Source organism: Hyperoodon ampullatus, assembly GCF_949752795.1.
Source record: "Hyperoodon ampullatus genome assembly, chromosome: 14".
NCBI classification, from domain to species: domain Eukaryota; kingdom Metazoa; phylum Chordata; class Mammalia; order Artiodactyla; family Ziphiidae; genus Hyperoodon; species Hyperoodon ampullatus.
The window spans coordinates 62659284-62677437 of NC_136927.1; the positions used below are offsets into that span (position 1 = coordinate 62659284).

The 18154-nt window shown below is 48.6% G+C and overlaps 1 protein-coding gene and 1 pseudogene across 3 annotated transcripts in view; one reads left to right on the forward strand and one right to left on the reverse strand.

The window, feature by feature from the left end:
- Positions 1 to 18154, reverse strand: part of NOL4L (nucleolar protein 4 like) — a gene marked incomplete at both ends in the record, with an annotated part of 126254 nt that overhangs the window by 46595 nt on the left and 61505 nt on the right. For both annotated transcript variants that reach the window (XM_079720084.1, XM_079720083.1), the window contains one exon: positions 12656 to 12765. In XM_079720084.1, coding sequence (XP_079576210.1) covers positions 12656 to 12765 — 110 coding nt within the window. The remainder of the gene's footprint in view (positions 1 to 12655; positions 12766 to 18154) is intronic.
- On the forward strand, positions 4607 to 5082 carry LOC307063533 (large ribosomal subunit protein uL23-like; annotated as a pseudogene). Its single transcript has one exon. The product of its transcript is annotated as a large ribosomal subunit protein uL23-like (transcript).

An 18154-nucleotide genomic window follows, 5' to 3' on the forward strand; every position in this document is an offset into this window, starting at 1 on the left:
TCCAGCACGGAACTGTGATGCTCCTGGCTCACAGCCCACCTGGTCTGCTGGGTGAACAGAAAGGCCTGCAGTCAAAGTGTTTCAGCTTCATGTTTATGTGGATGGATCAACGGTGCCTCAGTATCTTTCCCTCACCAAGAATGGAGTATGAAATATTTTAAAGCATTAAACATTTTTTTTCAAATACTTCTTTTTTCAAGCCAAGGAAACTTTAAAAAATAAGGACAACAAGGAGGGGAACCATTCCTGCTACGTAGTAAGATATATTAATTAGATGTATTAGATATTAAGACATATTAGTCTCAATACTTAAAAGAGTGTGTAGCTGGTACATGAACAGACAAAGAAACCGGTGGACTGAATAGAAGTACATTCTGTTTCAGATGGAAATTTAGTAAATTATAAAGGTGGCATCTCAAATCAGTGGGAAGAAAATAGATTCCTTAATAAATGATGATGACACAAAAGGGTAAAGCAGGACCTGTATCTCAGAATATACTAGGATGAGCTCCAAATGGACCAAAGATCAAATATGAAAAATGAAAACACATATATTTTTTTGCTCTGTCATCTGAGAGGGTCTAAAAGAAAGGACACCCCAGTAGCAAAAAGTACACTTATTGCCCAGATTTTGGTTTTTAATATGATTCTATAATAAAAGGAAGATATGGCTGATTCTAGGATTGGAGTAGAATATATACAAGATGAGCCTGGAGCATCTTGTAGTACCAAAAGTAAAGAAACACTAAAACAAAACAAAATCCCTCAAAAAACAAACCAACAAAAAACTTCAATGGGGGTATGTCAAAAGAGCACAGGAGCCAACTGAAAGAGCTCCCAGTGGCCAAAGCTGGAGCAGTTTGAGCATCAAAATAGATACAGCAGTACTGAGTTATAACCCCAAGTATAGAATAAATAGCCATATAAGTAAATGATTGAATAGATTTATAAATGAGGAAGGAGAGACAAACCTCCCATGCAAAAGAATTCTAAATAATGTATGTAGACACTTTACCCTCAAGGAGGGAAATTATAAGCCCCACTCCTTAGGTGTGGGCTGCACATGGTGACTTCCTTCCAAAGTGTACAGTACGGAGGGGGGTAAAAGAATAACTTTACAGTGATGACACCTGACAAACATTATGTCAGCTGGTGTGGCCAAGGCAACATCAACAGTCATGAGTCATGGTGACAGTAGGTACACTTGATATGATGTGGTAAAAATGGCACTCTGAGTTTGGCATTGGCAGAAGCAAACTATTATATACAAGATGGAAAAACAACAAGGCCCTACTGTATAGCACAGGGAACTATATTCAATATCCTGTGACAAACCATAATGGAAAAGAATATGAAAAGAATATATATATGTGTATGTGTGTGTGTGTGTGTGTGTGTGTGTGTGTGTGTGTGTATGTATAACTGAGTCTGCTGAAATTAAATACAACATTGTAAACCAACTATACTTCAATAAAATTTTTTTTAATGGCACTCTGTGTCTGTGGTCTTCCTCCTAATAACCCATAACCCCAGTTTTATATTGAGAAAAACATCAGACAAATTCCAAAATTCTACAAAATACTTGACCAGTATGCTTTAAGACTATCAAGGTCATCGAAACCAAGAAAAGGCTGAGAAACTATCACAGCCAAGAGGAGCCTAAGGAGATGCGACAAGTAAATGTTAATAGTGTATCCCAGATAGGACTGTGGAACAGAAAAAGGACATTAGGTAAAAACTAAGGAAATCTAAATAACATATAAACTTTAGTTAATAATGTATCAGTACTGGTTCATTAATTGTAACAAATGTATCATACTAATGTAAGATATTAATAATAGGGGACGGGCTTCCCTGGTGGCACAATGGTTGAGAGTCCACCTGCCGATGCCAGGGACACAGGTTCGTGCCCTGGTCCGGGAAGATCCCACGTGCTGTGGAGTGGCTAGGCCCATGAGCCATGGCCGCTGAGCCTGCGCATCCACAGCCTGTGCTCCGCAACGGGAAAGGCCACAACAGTGAGAGGCCCGCATACTGCAAAAAAAAAAAAAAAAAAAAAAAAATAGGGGAAACTGTGTGTGTGGATGGATAATGTGGGAATTCTGCACTAGCTTCTCAATTTTTCTCTAAATCTAAAACTGTTCTAAAAACATGAAAATACTAAAAGAGAACACGGAGGCAGAGTGGAGTTAGGTTTTTTTTAAGACTCAAATGCTGACGCTATTAAAGAAAAAAACTGATAAATTTGAGTACACAAAAATAAAAATGACACACACACACACACCATAAGCAAGCTCAGAAGATAGAGGGCTAAGGCTGGAAAAAAGAGGCAATGGCTAACTCTGGGGAATCAAAAGAAAGAAAATGTAATCACAGTGTGCTAATTGGCTCAGCTATGAATAACCTATACAGCCATTATAATAGAAATATAATAATTTACCTAAATAGGGAGGTATAAATAATACTGAGGAATGGAAGAAGGAGAAATAATACATGTGTTTATGAGAGGGTGTAATAGTGTACATACTTATCTCCTCCAGCAGGAAATTAAACAACAATAACCTAAATAGCCCCAATTGAAAAATCAAGAACTAGCAGCGTGAGCACATGTTATTTAGAAATAGGAGATAAATACCAGAAGAGACAGCTAAAAGATAAGAAAGAAAGGAGGCTGTCTCTGAAGGGTAGAAATTGAAGTGGGGAGGCTGGGACAGGATCTGCTGTTTTTCTATATGACTTTTAAGATATGTATTTTTTATTGATAAAAATAAAAATGAATACAAATAAACAAAAAAGATGAACACTTGAGAAGCTGTTTCTGAGGGTTAGCTGCCCTGGGGTGATGCAGGAGGGCCTGAGGGGCACAGGGCAGGACCTGAGATCAGCTACCCCACCTACACATCTTCTCACAGCAGAAATGTGCCAAGGATCATTCTTTGCCTGGAGAAATCCAAACAGCAGCCTTGGTCAAGGTCAATATTTCAGTGGCTTTTTGTTTTTCTTGCCACAGTACAAACCTTCTACAGTGCCAGGGATTTACTGAGATGGGAAAAGGTTTGTGCTACAGCTTCTCAGATCTTGATAATGGGGCCAGTGGCATTTCAGGCCTTTCTTGAGCTCTCATGGAGGCAAGCTGGGCCCCCTTCACTCAGCTACATAAGGCGGGCTGATGCCAGAGGCCTGTGGGGGGTGTCTGAGTGGAGGGAGGCAAGAAATGGAACATGAGAAGGAAGCCAGCAGTGGACCAGGAAGGCCTGGAGTTGGGAAGAAGGGAAGGAGGCTGGGAACTGAGAAAGTGGCCCCAGCATACCTCAGTGGGTGAGCCCAGTGGGGAGAGGAGGAGAGGGACTAAAATTCAGGCAGCTAAGGCAGCAGACTGCACATTCTCACAAGTTCCACAGGGTCTGCCCCTCATATTGCTCCATGCACATTTCCAGAGAGCAAACGCTGATGCTCAAAGTACAAATACTGGTTTAGAGAAGTAGCTACAGCAAGACAGTAGCAAAAATTGCAAAGGTGAAGAGACTGATGATGGGTAGATGCTGAGGGATGTGAAAGAAAGGTGCTGCCTCCACCCTTTGCCCATTCTATTCCCCTGATACGTCCAGGGACCAGTAAAGGTCCAGAGTATATTTATGTTTTGCTTACATGCTGGGATTATAAAAGATCCTCACAAGAAAAAGGGATAAAACGTAAGCGTTTGGGAAAGAAAGAAAGATGGGAAGGAAGGAAGAAAGGAAGGAGGGAAGAAAGAAAGATGCTGCCTCTCACAGTGAAGCCCAAGTTACTCTTTATGTTCATAAGACCTACTGCCCTCCTTGACCTCCCCTCAGGGCAGACTGCTGAGGTCAAGAGCCCTCAACCTCCCCAAGGGCAGACCTCCGAAGTCAAGAGGCTCTGAAATCTTACTGGGAAACTGTGCTTTTGATCAACATAAAATATCTCACTTTGCCCTATTTAATGCTTTTTTTGCCTTGAACATGTTTGCCTTGAACTTGTTTGACACTAATAGCACTGTCCTCTCTTTATTTTTTTTATTTTTTATTTTTTTGGCGGTACGTGGGCCTCTCACTGTTGTGGCCTCTCCTGTTGCGGGGCACAGACTCCAGATGCGCAGACTCAGTGGCCATGACTCACGGGCCTAGCCGCTCCGCGGCATGTGGGATCATCCCAGACCGAGGCACGAACCCGTGTCCCCTGCATTGGCAGGCGGACTCTCAACCACTGCGCCACCAGGGAAGCCCCTCATATGTTTTAATCTTCCTTTTTGTATCATTTGAAAAGTCTTTTATAAATACCAAATGGATTTTGTCATTAAAAAACCTCATCTGAGCCTTTTTTGACTCTTTGTAGTGGAATTTAACCCATTTACGTTTATTTTGATTTACTAGTGTTTCATCTTGTTCCTGTTAGTTTACCTATCTTTTCCATTTATTATATCTCTTTTTGGTTGCTTCTTCTTTTATTCCCTCATTTAATTACTCTTGCTGGACTGATCAAGTTTTCTTTGGTTCTTTTATTGTTCTCTAGTCATTTAGAAGTTCTACATTCTATTTCTATTCCATGAAGATTACTGTTTAATTTTCAAGAACACATTGGCTTTTTCATGATGATGGCACCGAAGGCAGAGAAGGAAGCCCCTGCCCCTCCCAAAGCCGAAGCCAAGGGAAAGGCTTTGAAGGCCAAGAAAGCAGTGTTGAAAGTCGTCCATAGCCACAAAAAAAAGAAGATCTGGACGTCACCCACCTTCTGATAGCCCAAAATACTGCAGCTCAGGAGGCAGCCCAAATAGCCTCAGAAGAGCACCCCTAGGAGAAACAAGCTTGACCACTATGCCATCATCAAGTTTCTCCTCACCACCAAGTCAGCCATGAAGAAGATAGAGGACAACAACACACTTGTGTTCATTGTGGATGTCAAGGTCAATAAGCACCAGATTAAACAGGCTGTGAAGAAGCTCTATGACACTGGTGTGGCCAAGGTCAACACTTTGATCAGGCCTGATGGAGAGAAGAAGCCCTGTGTTCAACTGGCCCCGACTATGATGCTTTGGATGTTGCCAACAAAATTGGGATCATCTAAATTGAGTCCAGCTGGCTAATTCTAAATATAAAAGTTTTCACTATTAAAACACACACACACACACACATCAGAACTGCTGCTTCTTTAAGAGACCATTAAATCCTTGGACATGGCAAAGTCTCCATTCTGCTACTTCTCCCCTGAGCTCACACCTTGCCTGGGCGTCAGGGCAGCCTGAGGAAGGGGAAGGAGGAGATTACCATTGCTATCAAGCTCTTACATCTGGGTGCCAGAGTCAGTACTCACAGGTTCTCCACAGGTAAAAGTCCTGTGAGTCAGGCACTGTTTAAGTAAGTGACAGGCTCTCACTGTAACCCATCAACTGTGCTTCCTCTTTAGGTCTGCCCATTTTGGGGGGCCCTTTTGAGCAGGAAGGAGGTTGAGAATGTCCATGAGAAAAGCAAGCCACAAAGAAGGGTAAGGACTCAGAGAGAGAAGGAGCAGATCCCTGTTTTAATCCCTCCTTATCCCATAATCTGGTCTAAAATATTAAAAAGTGAATGTGGCTAGCCAAAAAGTGCAAACAACCCAAATGTCCATCAACGGATGCCTGGATAAAAACAATGTGGTCTATCCATACAATGGAATATTATCCAGCCATAAAAAGGAATGCAGTTTTGACACATGCTACAACATGGATGAACCCTGAAAACAGGCTAAATGAAATAAGTCAGACACAGAAAGACAAATACGTGATTCCACTCATATGAGGTAGCTGCATGGTCAAATTTATAGAGACAGAAAGTAAAACAGTGGTTACCAGGGGCTGGAGGTGGGGGGAACAGGGAATTATTGCTTAATGGTTATAAAGTTTCTGTTTGGGGTGATGAAAAAGTTTTGGAAATAGTGGTAATGATTGCACAACACTGTGAATGTACTTAATGCCACTGAACGGTACACTTAAAAATGATTAAAATAGCAAATTTTACATATATTTGACCATAATTAAGAAAAAAGTGAATGTGGAGAGCTTTTCAGAGTGGACTTGTTTCCTTCTCCCCTAAGGAAGATGCAAGCCTGAGAAAGTTTCCCACTTGGAATGTGCTCATTTCCTGCCCCAAATCCTTGCCTGGCTCCCAGGTGCTGACTGAGGAAAGGGCTGTCTCGTGGCCTTGCTTGCAAGAGGTGCATGCTCTGAGTCCCCTCCGCCTCCTCTTCTTCCTTCTCCTCCTTTTCCCAAACTGGCTCTGCTCTTCCCCAGCCCAGGTCCTCCTAGAGCTGTTACCCCTCAGCTTCCCTCACCTGGGCCCTCTTTGCTGGTCCAAATCTCATTTTAAAATAAGCGAGTGTCAGGCTTCCCTGGTGGCGCAGTGGTTGATAGTTCGCCTGCTGATGCAGGGGACGCAGGTTCGTGCTCTGGTCTGGGAGGATCCCGCATGCCGCGGAGCGGCTGGGCCCGTGAGCCATGGCCGCTGAGCCTGCGCGTCCAGAGCCTGTGCTCTGCAGCGGGAGAGGCCACAGCGGTGAGAGGCCCGCGTACCGCAAAAAAAATAATAAATAAATAAGCGAGTGTCCCCTGAACCGCCTGGCAGCTTCCTGGTCCCTTCTTTTTTTTTTTTTAAGTTTTTACTTCCCCTCAATGATGATAATAGCTACTCTTTTTTTTTTTAAATTATTAATTAATTTATTTATTTTTGCTGTGTTGGGTCTTCGTTTCTGTGCGAGGGCTTTCTCTAGTTGTGGCAAGCGGGGGCCGCTCTTCATCGCAGTGCGCGGGCCTCTCACTATCGCGGCCTCTCTTGTTGCAGAGCACAGGCTCCAGATGCGCAGGCTCAGTAGTTGTGGCTCACGGGCCTAGCCGCTCCATGGCATGTGGGATCTTCCTGGAACAGGGCTCGAACCCATGTCCCCTGCATTAGCAGGCAGATTCTCAACCACTGCGCCACCAGGGAAGCCCCTTGGTCCCTTCTTGTTTCTGTTTTCTTGTCCTGGATTACAGTTCCCTGGCTGCTGTCTTGTCCCCTCTACTAAGAAGAGCTCCTTGAGACCAGCTACGCTGTCTTACTCATCTCTGTGGCGCTGGTCTCTCGGACAAGGTCATTCACTGCGTCTATTAAACCGAGGCTGCATAATAACATTACCACCGACAGTAGCAGAGGTCACTGAGATTTCCTCTGTGCTTCTGAGGTGTCCAGCACGGTGCTAAGCGCTATGCCTGCTTTGTGTCATTTAACTCTTAGAATAACTCAGTGAGGTAGCTGTATTGTTATTATTCTCAAGTAACGTGAGGAAAAAGGAGCATGGAGGGGTGAAATGGTTTGCCCAGAGTCACACAGCTGGTAGGCGCCAGAACTGGTACCGTCAGCAGGACTCCAGGGTCTTTGGTGGGTGGGCTGGAGTCTTGGCTGAGAACAGTGCTGCTCCACACTGGCCTGGAGGGCCAATACTTTGGAGACCCCCCCCCACTCCAGGGCTCTGGGCAGGGGCTACCCTGCAGGCCCCACTTGTGGGGGGGGAGGGGGGAAGCCTGCCCTCCTCCCCCAACCTCCAGGATCCAAGGAAAACTCAGGGCCAGGCGAGAGCTGCAGAGGAGAGGGAGGCGGACGTTAAGGAAACAAGTAAGAGCCTCCATCACGTGGGTTTAAACAATGGAGCAGCGCACCACTTCACACGCTGCTGGGAGAACCATTAAAACCATTAGCAGGACATTAGTGCTGCTCCAAGAACTGGAGACACTGGAGGCGGAGGCGAAGGAAGGTGCTGACAGCCCTCCCAGCCCTCCGGCTCTGGAAAGAGCAAGGGGTTGGTGGAGGAGCGGTGGGCACCGAAAGAGCCTGAGCCAGGGGTTGCCCTGGGAAAGTTGCTGAGCCGCCCTGGGTCTCAGCCTCCGCTACTATAAAATGCAAGTATGTGTCAGGGAAGGAACACAGATGATTTGTCTTCCTCCTTCGGATCTGGATCTGATTTCTACAACAACAGGGTCTTGGTTCAAACACTGCGATCTCAGGAAAGATCAAGATCACGTCACCCGTTAACGGGGATATCAACTTATACACGCACCCCTGCAGGTAACTGAGCGTTCACGAGGTAGGGGGCGACCTCCACCCTGCCCCAGCCCCCTACCAAATCCCTCCTCCCGTATTTCCTTAAGCATTATATATTTAAGGCGGCTCCCAGTTCCCAAGCCAAACAAAGCTCTCTGCCTGCTCTGCCAGCGTCTCTGCCAAGGACATTTTCTCTCCACTAGCCGTGCCGGCGATCTGACATTCAGTACCCAGGTGGCACACCGCCTCGGATTCTAAAGAGCACACCCTCCTCCAGGAAGTACAGGGAGAAGCAGGGCTTGTGGCCATGGCAAGTGCACAGGTTTGGATGGAAGAGGTCTGCGTTTCAGCTCATGTTAGTGGCTGTGTGACCTTGAGCAAGTACGGAACCTTTCTGAGCCTCAGCTACGAACCTATAAAGCGAGGGCGAGGATGACAACGTGACCCTGCTGAGCTGTGAGGGTGAGGGGTGAAGTGTGTAAAGCGCTGAAACAGCATCCATCCTGCTCACTCCCCGTCCCTCCTGTTCCTCCTCTAAGCTCTTCCTACAGACCCCACAGCGTTGATTTCAGTTTTCCTTGTCTCTCTCACTGAACTCTGAGAGCCGGCAGGGCAGAGACTCTGTTCACCAGTCTCCTCAGCGCCTGGAACCATACCAGTTCAAACGCAGGATGGATGGATGGATGGATGGATGGATGGATGGATGGATGGATGGATGGACGGACGGGTGGATGGGTGGATGGGTAGATGGGTAGGTACGGGTGAGAAAGGAGTGAATAACAGGAAATGATACAACCAGCTTATCTGGTAGGTGGAAACATCAGGGCCCAGAGGGTAAGGAGACTGAATAGGATGGAAAATCAGCATCAGAAAAGCAAAGCAGGTTGTAAAATGGTGCCTACAGGATAATTCCCTTTTCTATTCAATAGTCTGGAAGGGTGGACACCAAAATATTCACAGTGGTCTGTGTGGTGAGATGATGGTGATTTTTGTCACCATGCTTTTGCTTTCTGGCAACTGAGGCCGTGTGTATTTGTGTAACTAAAAAAAATGTATGAAAGAAAATAAAATGAGACAGACAACAAATCAGTGGCTGCGTGAAGATGAGACCCTAACATTCCTTTGGTGCATCTTGCACGCAGCCCTGAGAGGGGATTTGAAACATCAGCGGCTGGGGGTGCACTTGCTGGCCGCCTCTGGCCCTATGAGCTCGGCCTGCACCCCTCCCTAGGACCCCATCTTATCAGAGAATGCTTTGGAACATTCTCCGAGACAGTCCACATCTCATGAAATCTTCACACCCTCCCTCCTACAAGAAAATGTATTAATCATCAGTACAACTAAATGTGATTTCAGTTTTATATCTTTATGACTGTTTTCCCGAGTAAGCGGGAAAAAAAATTTTATCAGGCTACCCTCGCCTATTTTCAGCTCAATGTGGCCACCGCAATGACAGCTCCTGGGGGGTCTTGTGTCTTAGGATGGAGCTCCTGGAGGGTGGAGTCTGACCCCTAAATGTCTTGCATGTTGAGGACACCATAAATATTTGCTGCAATGGATCAGATGTCAAGAATCTTTTTTGTTGGTGTGAACATTATTATTAGATTTTCATATTACCTAATGTCCTCTGTGGAGAAAGACCCATTTCTCAGCACATTAATCCAACACAACTGGACAAAAGGTAACACGATTCTGTCCAGTTCACAAGCACACTCCACCACCTGTTCGTTGGCTGCTCAAAGCCAAGTGAGGGGAACATGTTCTACTTGCCTCACTATTATAGTGTCTCCTGGATATCTAATGCTGGAAAAAAATGAATTCTTAGATTTTTCTCACCCCGAGTTTTTAGATGTAGAGCTTTGCTCAGTATTAATAAAATACCATTTATCCCAGCTCCCGTTACTTTAGATTTGGGTTTGTTTTCCGTGTAGCCTGCATGAGTGATGTGTAGACACTACAGGTGTCTTCTGTCGGCAGGCCTTTTGGGGTCGCAGGGATGCTGCAGGGAATGAAACTACTTTCAGAGCCTTGTCTTGGGACATGGGGTTTGACAGCAGCAGAGGTAGTCCTGTGGCTGCGTTGGGATAGGGAGCCATTCACCCAGTCCTGCTCTGACTTCACTACAGGAAAGAAGCTACCAATTCAAGTATATGTATTTTCAGTTCCAACTCAAGCTGAAGAATCAAAGACATCTGGGTCCTTGGCCCTTCCGTGCTGCTGCAGATAAATAAACTAGTGAGCAATGCGACTTCTTGTTTGCCACGTGCCTGGCTATAGAACCGGGCTAACAGTGCTGGCTGAGAGGCTAAGGCCTTGAGTGCTCACTGCAGTGCGTGGAGTGTGGGAGACTGACAGCTGAAGGGCCCCAGGCACGAGGTGGGGTGCCGCTTCTCCTGCCAGGTGTGTGCAAGGAGGGTCTGAGCCTTTATTCCCTACCACTGGAATGTTCAGATGATCCCCATCTGGGAAACCAGAAATGGAGGCTAGGAAGACACAGTCAACTCCACTGTCCACTGAGGTCACCCCAATCTCAGCCTCAGCCCCAGCCGCAGCATCCTGGGGACAAACACCTCCCACAATTCTCCCTCCCTTTGGGAGTAGCCTGAACCTCACCAGGGCAACTTATCCATCTTGTTACATGAATTTCCGTTCATTCACAGATGCGCATCAAGTGCTTATATGCCCAACACTGTGCTTCTCCCACTTTTCTTTAGCTACAGAACTCCTCACACTCTCCGCACCAGCCACACGAGCCTCACAAATTCTCACTGGCGCTGTCCTCCCTCGAGCCACAGGGTCTTTGCACAAGCTGTTTCCTCAGCCTGGAGCTCTCTTCCCTTCAGATCTTGATCTCAGCTCAAGCACCCCCTTCTGAGGCAAACCTTCCTGACCCCTGCCTCAGTCCCCACACCGTGTCCATCTAAGTACTCATGGCACCATGAGTCTCCTGCCTGGCACTTATCACAGCTGCACCGTGATGGCTTATTACCATTTGTGCGTAATTTTTTCATGAGTGTCTATCTCCCCCTAGATCATAAGGAGAGCTAGGATTGGTACTGTCTTTGCTCATCCCCAGAGCCTGGCTCATGGAGTGGGGCTTCATAAATATTTGTCGAATGACTGAATCCTTGCTAATGTACCTAACCTACAGTCTTAATGCCCCACAGACAGTAGGAATTTGTATACCAAATGAAACATAACAGAATCCATTAATGAGGGATCACAGAGTGGGCTACACTGACCACTACTGGTTCTGGAGGTGAGCTGGATGGAGCACCATTTTGTAGAAAAGAAAGAGCCATGGGGCTGTACTCTGGCTCTTTGGCTGTTCGAGTGCCTCTGCTCTTCACCCTGCGTGGTGGTGTTTAGATTTTATAACTATTAACAAAAGCAACACCCTTATAACTGGCATTCCTGCACAAAAACAACTTTGCCACTGTGAGTTGAAAACCCAACACCATTTTCCCCACTGACATCGTTTATGAGTACATGAAGTTTCTTAGGGATGCAACCATCATAGGATAGACCATCTCAGATGAAACGACGCAAGAAATGCAGACAGCTCTACTACCCAGAGCGAAGCTTACTTCATTTGACCTTTGGAGGCTGTAAGGATGGGAGGGCACACCATGCCTCCTCCTCAGGGGAGTGCAGAACTCAAGCCAACCAGCTCAGATCCTCAAACTGGGTGCCACAGCCCCAGATGCCACCTGAGCACGTCCTGAGCTGACTGCAGAGCCATCACCCCCTGGGCGGACACACGCTCAGGTTGTCAAGGAGACCAGCCGTACTCAGGACGGAATGCACCCAGGGCTGGAAGTCAGACTTTCAACGGAGGAGAAAGAACCCATTCCCCTTGGCAGGCCTCAAAGATACAGTAGGTTCATATGTCACAACAGATGAAAAAACTTGAAGCAAGAGGTTAAGACATTATTACTCCAGTTTTGGGGGCAGTGGCGGAGGGAGGGGGTGGCACTCACCTAGTCCTTCTCTGAAAGACAGTCAGGCTACTTGCCTTGCAGAGGGCTAGAAGGTGGGCTGTGCAGAGAGGCAGGCAGGAGGGGTTTTCTTTTCATAACCTGTTTCCATGGTGCCTGACAGCCCTGGGCAATCCACAGCTGGGGAGTCTTGGACAGCCGGGGAGGGGGAACCCAGGGCCTTATGTCACCCAGGCCACCCTCCAAGGCCCATCTTCCTGGCCTGTCTGGGCCCCAAGGGTGACAGAAGCCACAGGCAGGCAGCAAGGGCCCCCCCTCTCTCGGGGGAAAGGAGCCGAGTGATGTAGCAGACAAAGGGCAGAGCAGAGAGAGAACAACCCAAGAGCCAAGGTGGGCAGCTCTTACCCACCCCCTTCCTCGCCCCTGCCCTGAAGGAAAGTTTCACTGAAGACCCGGCAGACCCTCTAACTAGGAACACATTCCTTCCCTCCCCTCTCAGCCTGGACTGCATGGCCCAGATAACCAGATAAGGGCCTCTTTGATTTCCAGTGTGTTTACACAGGCTGTGGCCCTACGTCTAGGAAAGGATCAACCACATCCAGGCAAGTCAGGGCGCCTCCAGTGGGGGCGTGAGGGGGGCAGACGCCTTACCTGCTCCTGGGAATTCATCACGCGCAACTTCATCTGCTTCAGGTACGTAGAGGTGAGGGGCATGTTGTAATCGATAATCCCGGAGACCAGAGGAGAGGGAGGCTCGTTTTCTGGCAGAAAGAAGAAAAGGAAGCCCCTTTCAGCCTGTGCCGTGGGCCACCAGCAGCCTGGCACCCACGTGGGGGACCCAACACAGGGACTGAGGAGGAGGGAGGGGAGGCCGGAGGTCGCTGACTGGGGGCTCGCCCGCCGTGCCTGGCCCGTGGACGTGGACTGCATGACGCTTAAGTGCCAGTGTTTAGTGAGAGAGTTCACCTTTGGAAACCAGGGATTTCTGACTCCTTTGAGAAATGGAAGGTCTGGCCGCACAGGGCCCCCACTCCCACGTGGCAGACACCCACTGCAGCTGAGCAGCAGCCGCTCATTTTAGACAGGGTGTGAGGGCTCCATTTTGCCACAGTCCCCACCGCTCCCTATTGCACTGCACACTTTCACTCAACGATGATGCCTGCCAGGCCCCTGAAGTCATTTAAGTTTCCAACGCCGGCCTAAGCCAGCTCACGTGCCACACTGTCCCACCCCATCCCCCATCCCCCACGGTATCCCCCCCAAAGCACCGTCAGGGACCACATCGCTCGCAGGTCTGGGCCAGGCCTCCAGTATGCCCAAATTCTAGTTCCTCTTTCATCACACAGAGAGGAGCATTGTTCCTCCCATTTATTGCTTTCTTGTCCTGAACATCAAAGTAACGCATATCCCTTTTGTAGAGCATTTGCAAAGTGTGGAAAGATGTAAAGTAAAATTTTAAAAACCATAATTGCACCAAGAAGCTTGGCATATGCTTGTTTATTTTTTCCCTGTGATTTCTCTTTTTTACATACTTGATATCACAATGCATACAGAGAATTACAGTCTGCTTAAAAATTTTTTTTTTGCTTAACATTTTCTCATAGGCATTTCCCCCACCATCAAAAATCTCATTTTGCTTTGCAAATATAATTTTTATAGCCCTGTACTATTTTATCATATTTTCCTTAAGTCATTCCCTTATGATTGATTACTTAGGCTGTTTGCTATTGGGGGTTACTATAAACACTGCAGGGAACATCTTTGTGCAGGAATATTGGTCTGTATTTATGATCGTTTCCTTTTTAGACCAGACTCCAAGACAAGGAATTTGTGGGTCAAAGGGTAGGAATACTCGGAAACTCTTGAAATGTCTGGCCATGCTGCCTTCTGCAAAGGCTCCTGCAGTGCCCAGCCATTGTGTTCTGCATCTTGGGTGCCACTGTGGGTGCCGTTTAGGAGAGACTGCAATGGCACAGGAATAAGTCAAGAAGACGAGAAGCATGATTCGATGGAGCCCGTCACGTCTCTCTCCAGTCCAGCTTCCCCTTCAGATGTCTCCTGCTGTGACCAAGCTCGAAACCCTGGAGTCACCTGCTGGGACCCGTCACACGAAGTGGGGCCTCATTTCGTCACTTAGTCGCTTGACCTGGCTTCACCCTCCGTCCAGGGAATAGTCTTGGTTACCTGTTCTCTGGTTGCCTCTTCCCCCTGTCTCCAAGGGTGCCAGGCCTTTGACCCATGTCCCCCCTGGTGCCTAGTTCTGTTCACGGGCTGGGGTTTGAGTGGTGCGAGAAGCGGGAACGACTTCCGGACGGACCAAAGCCTGCACGTCACCACAAGCACCGCGCCCAGGAGATGCGCTGGACGGGAGCGGGTGACAGGGCTGAGGTGGAGAGAGGCAGGGATTTGCAGAATCTGCCGCTCCAGAGCCAGAGCCCAGGCCAGACAGGCCCCTGCAACCTTGAAAACGCTCTGCTGAGGGAGAGAAGCCAGACACCACAGGACAAATACTGTGTGATTCCACGTGGATGGAACATCTAGAACAGGCACATTCACAGAGACAGAAAGTAGAAGAGGGCTTCCCTGGTGGCGCAGTGGTTGAGAATCCGTCTGCCAATGCAGGGGACACGGGTTCGATCCCTGGTCCAGGAAGATCCCACATGCCGCAGAGCAACTAAGCCTGGGCCACAATTACTGAGCCTGCACTCTAGAGCCCGCGAGCCACAACTACTGAGCCCACGTGCCACAACTACTGAAGCCCATGTGCCTAGAGCCCGTGCTCCACAACAAGAGAAGCCACCGCAATGAGAAGCCCGTGCACCGCAACAAAGAGTAGTCCCCGCTTGCCACAACTAGAGAAAGCCAGTTCGCAGCAATGAAGACACAATGCAGCCAAAAGAAATTAATTAATTAATTTTAAAAAAAGAAAGAAAGTAGAAGAGAGGTGACCAGGGACGAGTGTCTGGGAATGGGAAGTTACTGCTTCACGGGTCCGCAGTTTCTGTTTGGCGTGATGAAAAAGTTTTGGAAACAGACAGCGGTGATGATTGCCCAGTGGTGTGACTGTAACTAACACTGAGTTGTACACTTAAAAATTATTAAAATGGCACGTTTTGTATTGTAAATATTTTGTCACAAAAAAGAAAAAAGGCAAAAAACACCCCAATAAAGATGTATTAAAAAAAACCAATAAAGGTGTATTGAAAAAAAAAAACAATAAGGATGTACACACACACACACAAACACACAAAGTAAGAAAAAAGGCCCCTGCAAACAAGGGGGAGAAACTACCCAAAGGGCACCGGGCAGTTCCTACTTGGTGCAGATAGAAACAGCCCTGTAGAATACAGGGTCCATGCGTCTTGGGGTGGTGTCCTTCTGGTGACTGTACAGCTTGAATAACATTTCTTATCAAGTTTCATAAAAATGCAGAGCTTTGTTTTGCTTTTTTTTTTTTTTTCCTTTGGGCCGCGCCATGCGACTTGTGGGGTTTTAGCTCCCTGACCAGGGATCAAACCCAGTCCCCCTCAGTGAAAGCGGTGAGTCCTAACCACTGGACCACCAGGGAATTCCTTGTTTTGCTTTTTAAAGCTATGTTGTCTTACGCAGAATTTCTGTTTGTCCAGGAGGAGGTAAATGTCACTAATAAAATGTCTCAGAAACTGGCTTGGAATGGACCAAACCTTTCTTTTTATTAAGGGATTTCCTCTTGGTCTGTGGCAGAGGGGTTCTCTAACACCAGTGCACACTGGCCCCTCTGGCACAGATGCCCGGTGCTGTGGGGAAACTAAAATGCATTTTTGTGACCTTGGGTCCTCTTCTTCTTGCCGCCCCACCACCAACCCAGACGTGACCTCTTTCAACCCAGGGGCGTGTTGGGACCTGGCCTCCGCAGCTCCATGAGGTTGGATACAATATGTGAGGCAGACATTGCAGCCACATTGAGATGATGTCACTCAAAAGAGCCGTGGTTCCTGTTTTGGAATGTGGGTCTTCAGATGGAGGATTCTGCCATTTCCATTTCATTTCCTCCAAGACGTGGTTGTCTGCTGAAAAGCTGTCAGACAACATGGTAGGTGAGAAGGGACCCCCACCCTAAGGGTCGCCGGTCAGAGACTCAAATGAAGACTCCACCAGCTGCCATGGCGACGCTCTGTGTTTTGTTGTCCATGGAGGCCAGACACTGTGCTCCTTCACTGATGGTCACCCGTGTCCTGCCTGAAAGCCATGACTACTTACGAAAAGGTAACTTTAAAAAAGCCAGGTATAGCTAGGTTTAGGAGAAAAACCACAATGGCTGGGAAGGCACTCTTGGGGGGTGGGAGAAGGGGTCTTCCTTGGCCTGTTCTCTCCACAGCAGGTCCACAGATCAGAAACTGCTTCCAGTGCCCGGAGGTGAGCCAGGAGAGCTCGGGAAGAGGAGGCCGGATGCCTTCGTCTGGGGACGCAGGGACATCCCGGGCACACAGACGAATCCATCCGAGACCGGTGTGCAGTGAAATGCTTGCATCTGCAGTTCCAGAAGTGAGGGTTCTGTCGGGGAGGCGGGACCTTGGTGGGCGGGACACATTCCAGGTGAGGGAACATGCCAGGGAGTTGGCTGTGGGAGGCCAGAGCTCGGCCACACCACAGCAAGAAGACAGGCAGACAGGGTTTTTGGCAGTGGGAAGCCAAATGGTTCCGGGGGTGGTAAGTGCCACACGTGAAGATGAACAGCTTACAAGGAAAGAGCTAAGGAGCAGGGCCAGTGGGGGCTCCATGGAGTCCAGTGCTCGTGGGGGGACGGGGGATGAGCTAAGGTGGACACACGAACAAGGAAGAAGTGGCTTCCCTGGGCTCTGACGGGCAGGCCAGGTCCCCGCTGTGGTCAACAAATACAGTGGCCACGCCTGAGCCACTACAAGTAACCTGAGACCACGGGTGAGTTAGGAGCTAGGAAGGGTCACGGAGCTGAAATAACCCAGTAGGTTGCTGGTGAGAGAAGCAGAGGAACCACACAAAGAAATGTTTCGACACCTTTTTGCCAAGAAAAACTGAAACCAACCCAAGCACTAGTCCTAGTTTTACAGGCCTTGAAAATAACCAGCGATGTAGAGGTTCTCCCAGGGCCAAGCCCAGAGCTGATCACAGCTGGGCTCCAGGGACATTTGCCAATCAATGCAAATTCCAGCTGAGGTGGTGGCCCGGATCCTCCAGGTGGAACACAAGGTGGCAATTCTCATGAGTTTCCCCCTACAGGATGGAAGAACTCCTCCGTCCGGAGACATCTGTAGCTTCTGGATGCCGGGGTGAGACCTCTCGGGGTCAGAGCTGGGGGTTGAAGGACGTGTGCATGACGAAGGCCTGGCACAGAGGAGCCTCGAGGGCGGCCAGCCTGCCATGGGGCTCAGATTTGGAACTAGAGAAGCCAGGCCTGGGGCTGGCTCAGATGAAAAAGCCTCTCTCCCAGGGAAGCGAATCAATAGGTCAGCAAGTCTTCAAGGAGCACTGATGTGTGTGCATTCAGGGTGGGGACGGTGGGGGGAAGGGCTAGGGACGGTGTCTGTGCTCAGCAGGGCGGGACTGATGGTGAGTCCATTAGCGCTCCAAGGAGGAAGAGCTCACAGGGCTGTGAAGTAGCTCCAGGCAGCCTTGTGGAGAGGGGATCTCAACAGGACTTCCATTCAATCACGCAGACGACAGCTACTGAGCCCTGCCAGAGCGCCACGCAGACCCTCCTGCATGGAGCTCCCAAGGACTCCGTGCGGTGGGTGCTCGTGTTAATGACCCCACTTTACAGATGAGGCAACCACACGTGGGGAGGCTATGGGACCTCCCCAGGTCGTATAGCGAGTGAGTATGAGAGCCGGGAGAGGACAGGCCAGCACAGGAGAGACTGCAGCGGCAGAGGAATGAGCCGGGATGGGGTCACATGGGGCAGGACAGGAAGGGGGAGGTCTGGAGGGGCCAGGCAGGGAGGGGGTTGGAAACCACAGAGGAATCTGGGCCCGGCTGCAAAGGCGCTGCCACCTGAGTGGATGGCTCTCGCTGAGGAAGGGACCCTTCGGTAGGCGACTGGCGGCGTTGCCCGCTGCTAACTCCTAGTCTGCAGCCATGCAAACAGTATTCCATCACATCAAAGAAACGTGAAACGTGCCCCCGAGGCCCCTC